This window comes from Stegastes partitus, unplaced genomic scaffold, assembly GCF_000690725.1.
Source record: "Stegastes partitus isolate 25-593 unplaced genomic scaffold, Stegastes_partitus-1.0.2 Scaffold105, whole genome shotgun sequence".
Classification (NCBI taxonomy): Eukaryota; Metazoa; Chordata; class Actinopteri; family Pomacentridae; genus Stegastes; species Stegastes partitus.
This window is the reverse complement of record NW_007577836.1, coordinates 607,864-617,925: the sequence shown is the minus strand read 5'-3', so window position 1 is coordinate 617,925 and position 10,062 is coordinate 607,864. Positions and strand designations below refer to the sequence as shown.

Genomic DNA, 10,062 nt, shown 5'->3' with positions numbered 1-10,062 from the left:
GTTTTCTAACTGTTATTTAACTGTGTTTTTGTATGGAGACAGTTATGCAGCATACACTGTACATATATATGTAGTTAAGATGAGATACATGAGAATAGATTCACTTCAGTATCTGGTGCAACATTTACTCAGTATTACAATATGCATGTGAAATCTTGAAAGATACGATTTAGAAGATATAATACAAGTCAGCCGAGTTTTTCAACTATCAAAGAAAAGAAACTGTGAGTGCATGTACTGAAAATGGCCCTTCATTCTTAATTCTTGCTAACTTAATTAGTTTATACACAAGTTCTTTGTTCCATTGCTTTTTTTAAAATAAAAAACCCCATGGTTTTTGTCGCTGTCACTACGACTCTGGTTTATTTTACATCTACATTGTTACTGGTGAGTTTTGACCATCTTATTCTAATTAGAAAGTTTTTCTAACTCTTGCTATCGAACCTGCAGAGCATGAAAATTGTTACACTGGACTTGATAAAAGCTTTGTAGAAGAGCTTAATTACAGCAGAAAGTTTTAAATAAGAGCTTATAGAAACTTTTCAATCATGGCACACAAACTGAAACTGTGGCACTTGTTAAATTGAGTACAAATAAGGCAAAAAGAGTTTTATCATAACTCAGTCTGTTGGTCTTTGCTTTAGAGCATCTGTAGCGCCTCCCAGAGGGCAACAGAGAGAAGACAAGAAGAGGACCCACTACACCCATTCTGGTCCCTGATGTGTGTCTGGAGGCCACAGCCCACTGGATGGTGATGGATGAAAAGAAAAGGAGATGCAAAGGTTCACCTAAAGCCACACACCAAAAATGTGATGTTCACCTCTGTTTCACATCAACCAGCAACTGCTTCCCAAGGTTCCATACAGAATAATACAGACTGTGCTTTGTAAAAAAAAAAATTTAAAAAGAAATAGAAAAGAGTGAGAGAGAGAAACACCAGTTCAGTCAGAACCCCACAGGAACACACATTCAGAAACACAAACACACACAGCAGCTAACCTCTAACCCACTGACTGATCAACCATCTGTGGCTGATGTTTGTGGAAATAAAATCTATTGGAATAAAACTTATTCTAATATATTTATTGCTCGTTTGTTTTTCATTCCACTTGCTATATAATATAGAAAACCTTGGTGTTTTAGTACCCTCATAGCATCTTGCTGTGAAATATTGTTCCTCCTACAATAAAAATTCATGCCATAAGGGGTTAATTTAAAAATTGCAGTGGTTTATAAAATAAATAGGTGGAATTAAAAGTTTCAATTTTGTCAATAAAGGAGTTTAAAACCCGTCTAAGATGAATAAAAGCACCTGCAGTGTTTTGAACGCAGAGCTGTTTGAATGAACAGGAATCTGTAATCGTCCAAAAGGCGTTATTTCCTGCCACGTTACGGCGCATGCGCATCGCTCCGCTCGTCATTTGGCGACGTGTACCCGGTGTGTGAAGCGTTCAGGTATCCCACCTCTGCAGGCTAACAAGCTGCCGTAGAAACGTTGAAAAGTCCCAAAAGAGCGAGACCATGGGAGGTTCGCAGAGCGTGGAGATACCGGGAGGCGGCTCCGAGGGCTACCACGTCCTCCGGGTGAGTTTTCAGCTTCAACAACCCGCTGTTAGCTGTTAGCTTAGCATCCGCTAAGAGGCGGAGGATTCCCGGCTCTGTGTGTTGACGAGAGGCCGGGGATGAGCGGTGCGGCCTCCGTTTGAATAACTCAACACTCTGTCAGGGAAATGTTGTGTGCTTTAGGCTTGTGTCAGTTTTCCATATTTTTGTGTATCCCTGTTGTGTCGGCTACTGAAACATAGTCACCAGCAGCTGAGCAGCAGTAGGGTTGGAGCTAGCTAAGGCTACGTAGCTACTGAATGACAGTTGCCAAGCTGGATTCACTCATACATCCATTATCGGACACTTTCTCTGTGCACGCTGCTGCTTTTACCTTGTTTTGTTGAATTTGAATCATGATAACAAGGTAACACTGTCTGCGTAGCTAACGTTGGTCGTCCTACTCCAAGTTTTCAGACGTGAATTATCAGTAACATTAGGTAGCTAGTAGGTATAGTGGGTAGCCAGTAGCTAACATAGATGCTAAAGTTGACATCAGGGCAGTTGTACAGACTAAGAGGGGACTAGTCGCATCATATCTGTCCAATATAGTAATTCATAAGTGATCACAGTGGTATCTGTGCACATTATAACCAAAGTCAAAATCATATCTGACTTGTTTGTATCCCAAAAGTTGCTCAATTGAAAGCCACTGAATGGATGGCTCACGTATGTGTTGGTCAGTACTATTTATTTACATGACAATCAATAACATGCAAAAAGCGTCACAGTCCAGCCACTCAGCCTGCCTCTCATCTTTGTGCAGGTTCAGGAGAACTCGCCTGGACACCGAGCAGGGCTGGAGCCTTTCTTTGATTTCATTGTCTCCATCAATAACACCAGACTGGTAAGAAAAGGCAGCAAAGCAAGTGTAGCAAGTGCAAAACATGAGGAATGCTATCTTTCATGGTCGCCTATTCTGTCTTCGTCTTTGTTTTCCACAGAACAAGGACAATGATACCTTAAAGGATCTGCTCAAAGCCAGTGTGGAGAAACCAGTCAAGATGCTGGTTTACTCCTCAAAGACCCTGGAGTTGCGGGAGTCTACAGTCACACCCAGCAACTTGTGGGGGGGGCAGGGCTTGCTTGGTGTCTCAATTCGCTTCTGCAGCTTTGAGGGAGCTAATGAGAATGTTTGGCATGTGCTGGTAGGTAGCTGCAAAGGCTTAACTGCATTGTGTTGTCTCCATATACGTGATGCAGCATAAATTTGTCTGTAACAGGAAGTGGAGCCTAATTCCCCAGCAGCTCTCGCCGGCCTGCGGCCGCACACTGACTACATCATTGGAGCCGACACTGTTATGAACGAGGTACCTGCTCAGCACTTTCGGTTCTTGCTGCAGATTCTCCACACGATGCTGATTGTACATCTCCTCCTTTTGTTGACCTGCCATCCCTCTTTGTGACTATCTGCAGTCTGAGGACCTGTTCTCTCTGATAGAGAGCCACGAGGGGAAGGGCCTGAAGCTCTATGTGTACAACACAGACACCGATAACTGTAGAGAGGTGGTCATTACACCGAACAGTGCTTGGGGAGGAGAGGGCAGGTAATACGCACGCTTAATCACACCTGCACCCAGATGTTCTGAGGTATTTGTTTCGGGCCTTTATGATACTGACAGTGCAGGGAGAAGGTGAATGACATGCAGCAGCAAATTGTCCCACTCACCTGGATTAGAACTGGGAACTCTGCACATGGGATAAGTGCCCTGCGCCTGCTATCCCCTGTAAGAAGCAGATATTTAAGAGTTGACATACTTTAAAATGAATGTAAATAATGATTTTCAGTTGATTACACCTCAAATTAGCCTCACAATCAAACAGAATTTTTCAATTACTTTGGCTTACTTGCTTTAAATCATTAGTAAGAATTGATAAATACATCCCATTAATGTTGTTTTCAGTTGGCATGGATGCTGTGGTTGTAATTGCGAGAGCAGTCAACCTCCAGCTACGTTGTCCATGCTGGTTACCTTTCAGTCACTGTTTTTCCTGGATGTAGCCATTTTCCCTCTCTGATACAGTAGGTTGATTGATTGAACACCAGAGTGATTTAAACACAGAAAAAAAAGGGAACTGTAGGTGATAAATCAAAGGTCTAAAAGCAGGCTAATTTCACAGAAGTTTGAATAAAAAACGTTAGATTTGTCGGTTGGATTCTCAACATTCTTCTCGTCTTTTTCACAGCCTTGGATGTGGAATTGGTTACGGATACCTCCACAGGATTCCTACCCGGCCTTTTGAGGAGGGCAAGAAGATCAGCTTCCCTGGAAACTCTCCCAGCGAGCCTGTCAGTCCGCTGAAGGACGGATTCACGGAGGTCAGAGCTGTTATCACTGTTCTCCACTCCTCAGTTCACATTGAAATTCCAAAACATTGCTTAAATTTCAACATAATTGCTGAAAATCACCGTTTGCAGCAGTGCTTGTGTGTTGTAATTTGTGGTGCTCTGAGATGTTGCCCATTATCGCTCACCTACTTTGTATCCCTGAAAGCTACAGTCTCTTGTGCTTTATCACATTCTTCATCAAGCAAAACTTTTCCATCAGTATGCAGTGTGTGTGCAGGCATGGCCTTGAAAAGATTCAAGTTTTGTGTCTTCACTTTTTTTTGCAAGTGTTCACACACTCTAGAAATGCAAGTGTCCTCATTATGTATGCAGTAAAGCAGGCAGGAGGGACACAGAGCAGTGTTTTTCATTAGAGTTAATTGCACGTTTGGATGAGTGTGACCTTATCTGTTTGATAGCAGCATCTTCTCCTCCGCCTCCCTCATGTTCTCTCTTTAACTCCTTCAGGTCCAGCTTTCAGCAGTGAGCCCTTCTCCCACTGCACCCGCTGTCCCCTCCGGCCTTGAAGAGTCGCTGTCCGGCCTGTCAATCAGCTCAGCCCCGCCCACCATGCCCGCTGAGCTACAGACGGGTAATTCTGTTCTTTCATTCAAAGACATCGATGCAACCCACCAGTTTAAACTTGATATATGACGGTTGGAGAAGCACACGTAAACATTTAGTGTTTACTCAACATATTCTTACCTAATGCGTGCTGTGTTTTGTTTTGTTTTTTCCCTCCAGGTTTGCCGACAGTCCCTCTGCTCCCCTCCTCCACCAACCCCTCCCTCACCCCCCTCACTCCACTGAATCCCGCCGCCACCAGCTTCAACCCAGCCACCACGCTACCAGGTAGGTGATCTCTCAGCATCACTCTGTTTGCTGAGCCTGTCGGCTTTCACACCATAAATTTGAGAAAGCCCAACAGTAGCAGAGGTATTACAGCTCTTTCTTCACAGATTTATGAGGGTGTGTTCCCTCCCTTCCAGGAAAAAAAAAAAAAAAAAGGTCTGTCTCTAAAGCACTAGGAGCCAATATGAAGTTTGTGTGTACACAAGGCTAACTCTGGGGATAAACGTATTATGTTAAATTTTCGCCCACTCTGCGAAGCCCGCGTGTCCCATCAACTACTGCTGGCATTTCTTCAGCCCTGAGTTTTTCTTGTTAACTCATATGAAAGGTCATCCCTGCCAGTTTTGTTGTGCCAAAGAACCTTCACTGCATCGAAGCAGCACACTCTCTGGAGATTAAAATAATTAAGACACTGGCAGTTTAACTGATGAATGAATTTTGTGTGTGTCCAGGTCTGATGCCCCTCCCCGGCGGCTTACCTCCACTCCCTAACCTTCCCAACCTGAACCTGCCACTCCCAGACCTCAGTGCTGTGTCACTAGCAGGCACCAGCACCTTACCACCACCAGTAGGAACGACAGGTGAGTGAGCAGCCTTATTTACTGTACAAACTAAACACTCTGAACCATGCGTACAACCTCTGTACACGTGGCTTCCAAAGTGCTGAACACTTGACTTGTGAGGGCTTTTTTGTTAGATTATTTACAGGATTGAAAACCAACAGCAGATTTTTGTTACGTTTCTTCCCATCTTTGTTGTTTTAATCTTGTGACATACTGGATAGTTTGAGGTGTTTCAGGTTTTTTAGGAATTATTCTTAGCAAAAAAGGGAAAAAGTGTTTAAAAGTGTGTGAGCATTATTCATATCTGATGAGTACACGGTGTTGGAGTTGTTGTGTGTTCAGACACGTATTGTCTGAGTTCACATAAATACTATATGAATATAATTTATATTTCTTTTAGTCATTCAAGTATATTGCTTTGGACTATTTCTAGTTAGCATTTAAGGACATATAGGCTGCAAGGTGGCTCGGTGGTTTAGCACCGTTGCCTCGCAGCAAGAAGGTTGCCGGTTCGCATCCCAGTGAGGACACCCGGTGCTTGGTTGTCTGTCTCTAAGTGTGGCCCTGCGATGGACTGGTTACCTGTCCAGGTGTCTCCTGCCTTCGCCCTGAGTCGGCTGGGTTAGGCTATCACTTTTAGCTTAGGGTTAGATGACATGATCAGGACCAACCTAAAACCGTCAATATTTTGACTCATTTGAAGGGATCATGTTTCTCTTAGTGAATTTATGGATAATATTTGCTTCTATGATTTGACATTTATCAGACTAAACAATAAAAACTGACCCTAACGAATCTGTAGTCCTAAAAATTCACTTGCCTTTTGCCTCATTTAAAGAAGCATCTAATGCCTCTGCTTAGCCACGGACCTCTTTCTTGTGCAGGTGATCACAATACTGACGGATGTATTAATCAGAGTAGCGTAGCTTGTAGTACCCGAGGAGCAAATATGATGAAACAGCTGCTTTCCTGGAGAATAAATGTGCAACAAAATGCTGCTGGCGTGTCGGACGTTTTGATGTGCGTCATAAATTGTAGCCTACGCTTCCTTGAGAAACCAACTATTTGCATCCGATGGGAAATAAATGATTACGGCAAGCAACATTTCAAGTAAATATTCACTAATTAACATATCTAGTTTGTGTAATCAGTGTAAAAAAGCTAAGCTAATCGACTGCTGGCTGTCGTCATGTATTCCATAGCCAAAAACAAGAGATGCAGCTTTTTTTTTTTCATTGAACTCTTGGAAAAAAGGACCAATAAACATGTTTAACAACTACTTGTGTAAGTGCAGGAATATAATGTGGTTGGTGTATTATGACGAAAACCCTAAAAACAAACAAAAGAAGCACAGTATCTGCAATTTCCATGATTTGTTATCTCACACAGTCCCAGCTCTAAAACAACAACGTGTCTTTATGGCCATTTTTGCTTCCATACATGACATTTTGACTTTTCACACTCGCTAACATGTTCCATCTACTTTGTTTGATCAGTTCCACAAAATCTTCATCCAGATTCTATGCTAAGCTACGTGGCTGCTACATGTAATCACATATTCAGTGGACTGACACAGAAAAGCTTTTCTCATCAAGAAGCCTGATTAACACACTTTCCAACTACCGTACAACTTTCTCATGCTTGGTGTATGAGACTGTAGAACGGTCATTTCTGAATAATAATGGTGTTTTTTTGTGTGGGTTCCTCCACAGTTCCACCGCTGGCTCCACTCCCTCCCCTGAACCTCCCAGGCCTGGCCCCGCTGCCCCCGCTGCCCACCATGCTGCCCTCCCAGCTGCCTCCTCTCCTCTCTCAGGGCGTGGCTCCCCTCATACCCGCCTCCTCCACCACCACCGCCGCCCCTCCAGCCTCGGTTACAGTCTCAGCGGCCGCCGACGCCGCAGCACCCACAGAAGCCGTCTCGGAAACGCCGGCTCCTACGGAAACAACACTACCGTCGTCGTAACGTGGGAACCCCACTTGCCATCAAACTAAAACACACCTGGTCTCTCTCTTTCTCCCATCTGTCTTTCTCTGTGTTTTTTTTTCTATTTATTTGGCCAAGAGGGACAGGCAGACAGATGCACCGATTCAGACACAGCGGTCAGCATGCTCCCGTTATGGGTGACGTAGCTTGTGTGGAGCGATGAAGGATAATGAAGAATGGAGGACGGATGTAGACTGGTCTGACCAACGTTTCTGATTTGCCAGATTGTCATAATGCAGAGGAACTGGTAGCGCTGCAGCTTGCCTCAGCTACTGTGTGAGGAAGACGAGGTCTGCTCTTCGGTTTGTAGTTTGCTTCGCACTTCTGCAGTTACAACAAGGCAAAGAACTGTTAGGATTTCACCCCTTTCTGATCTGGCAAACACCTCTTTGTTTCAGTTTTTAAAAAAATATATAACCAATGTATGTTAATAGGGCTGGACGATAAACTGAATCTACTGATCTCCTACATCACGAATTAATTAAAGTGAGGATTGCAACCAGTGACGTCGAACTGGAAGTTACACCATCCAGTTAGTCCAGTCTAGAAGTCACTGAACTGGTCGTACTGGAAGAAGTCACACAGATATTCAAAGTGGGCCAACCCAAGAATAGAAACATGATGCACTGCTGTATTAAAAATTATGTGAACATAAGTATAATTTCATCGTAGTGTAGATTTCGGGCTTTATCGTCCAGCTCTAACGTGTAACCTTTTTCTTATTAGTTAATAGAGCCCCTGACCGATAGATTAATTTGATTAACATGTATTAATTTCTGTTCAAATTGCTGTATGAGTTTCTCCACCCAATGAATGAATCTGCATTATTTTGCACCACCTTTTGTGTTTTTGAAATTATTAGTCCCTTCGTATGTCTCCATGTATATCCAGAACTCTATCGTACACACCATCTCAAACCCGGAGGCCACGCCGCAGAGACGGAGGTTTACATGTACACGAGCTACTGAGCAGAGAGTGTGCTTGCTGTCGGGTGATTCGTAGGTAGCGTGTGAGGTTACTAAACACGCAGCACATGTCGTCTTGGTGTGGCCGAAGTGAATTGGTTGGCGGAGTTGCAGTGCAGCCACAAGGTGTCACTGTAACAACTTTCTGAAAACATCTACTGTATGCACAGTGCGAGCAATAAAGCCAAATTAATTTTACGCGATGCCTCTGTGTCTTAATGGTCAGTCTACAATGTTTGTTGATCCTCTATTTTGGTCTCAATGAGCCTTACACAAATGAAAAGATATCGTACTCTGCATGTGTCCTAGGAGGCATTAAGCAAATAAAAAAAAAAAAAAAAAAAAAAATTGTGATCACACCTGCAAAAAATCAAATGTGAATCGTATTATAAGACCCAGGTGAGTCGGCTGGGATAGACTCCAGCCCTCCCGCGACCCTCGTGAGGATTAAGTGGTGTATAGATAATGGATGGATGGAAAACATTAAGAAAATGTCTGACAAACTGGATTAAGCTTTAATGAATGCCTGTCAAAAGCAGGTGAACAAACAGGTCATTCACCTGTAAAATACAGGTGAAGAGTGGAAGAAATTTATTTTCTAATTCTTAAAAGTGATTTCAGGTGTGAGTTGACATGGCATAGAAACCTTAACAACAATGACCATCATATTCCTGATGTGTATTCATGGAAGCAATTCTTAAATGTATTCAGTACTGAAAACTTCAGGTAGAAATCTAACCATTTACTACGATTAATGAAAATAAAACTGTCTCAATTTATGTGGTTTGAATTCCCTACTGTGAGTCCTCAAAATGTCAAATTGGAAATATATGTGTTTTAAAATTGTATATTGTATTCCCTCGCATTAAGTTTTGCATTTCTGCTTATCCATAAAGGAAGGTTAAAGTACACTGTGATATAGTCTTCAGCTGCAGACAACATTTTTTTTTTTTGTTGTCCAAATGTTGAATCTAAGTCATCTCAGCTTACTTGTAAATAGTGTTCACTTCAACAGCCAAGACATTTCTCTGAAGGCTGCCATGTATCCAACTTAAAAAACTTCATCAAAGCTGATTAAATGCTGAAATTTAGGATATAAAAAGTGTAAAAAATAAAATAAAAAATTTAAGTGTGGTTTTAGGTTTAAGATTTGAGCATTTCAGATGATTAAGGGTTAAGGTTAGTGGCAAGCATCAACCTCCTGGGCTGAAAAATCCAAGCTAACAAAACTGAACTTCCTTGACTTTCACTTGAGACTGGTTATAAAACAGTCAGTCTGCATAGAAGCCATATTAAAATGGTGTGTGTGTGTGTGTGTGCGCGCGCGCGCACGTTTGTGTGCGCGCGCACGTTTGTGTGTGCGCGCGGTTGTGCGCGCGCACGTGGGTGAGTGAGAGAGAGAGAGAGAGAGAGAGAGAGAGAGAGGGAGAGAGAATTCAAAGGCACATCAAAGCCACATCAAAGGCACTGACATTCCAATAACAGATGATCTGATTGGAGCAAAATCTGTGATGTCACTGCTGATGTCACACTCCGTGAAGCTATACACCCCCCTCTAAGCATCAAGTACTCACATCTATCAACCAGTAAACAACGATACAGTGAACCTGAAGGATCTTGGAAATCTCATCGCCATGCCCCAGATCAACGACAAACCCGGGCCCAAGGTTATCTACACGCCCTGGCCCAAGACCCATTTCAACTGTGAGCCCCAGGCCCACGCCAGACCCTGGCCCCAGAACCACGCCAGGCCCTGGCCCCAGA

General features: G+C 43.1%; 1 protein-coding gene across 1 annotated transcript; it reads left to right on the top strand.

Annotated features, from left to right (window-relative positions):
- The first annotated feature begins 1,411 nt into the window (after nucleotides 1-1,411).
- Nucleotides 1,412-8,496, top strand: LOC103354349 (Golgi reassembly-stacking protein 2-like). The gene is made up of 10 exons (XM_008277682.1): nucleotides 1,412-1,584; nucleotides 2,369-2,449; nucleotides 2,547-2,750; nucleotides 2,826-2,912; nucleotides 3,019-3,149; nucleotides 3,790-3,922; nucleotides 4,400-4,523; nucleotides 4,676-4,783; nucleotides 5,236-5,364; nucleotides 7,059-8,496. The coding sequence occupies exons 1-10, from the start codon at nucleotides 1,522-1,524 to the stop codon at nucleotides 7,310-7,312; spliced, it is 1,314 nt and encodes a 437-aa protein (XP_008275904.1). The 5' UTR covers nucleotides 1,412-1,521; the 3' UTR covers nucleotides 7,313-8,496.
- The last annotated feature ends 1,566 nt before the right edge of the window (nucleotides 8,497-10,062 follow it).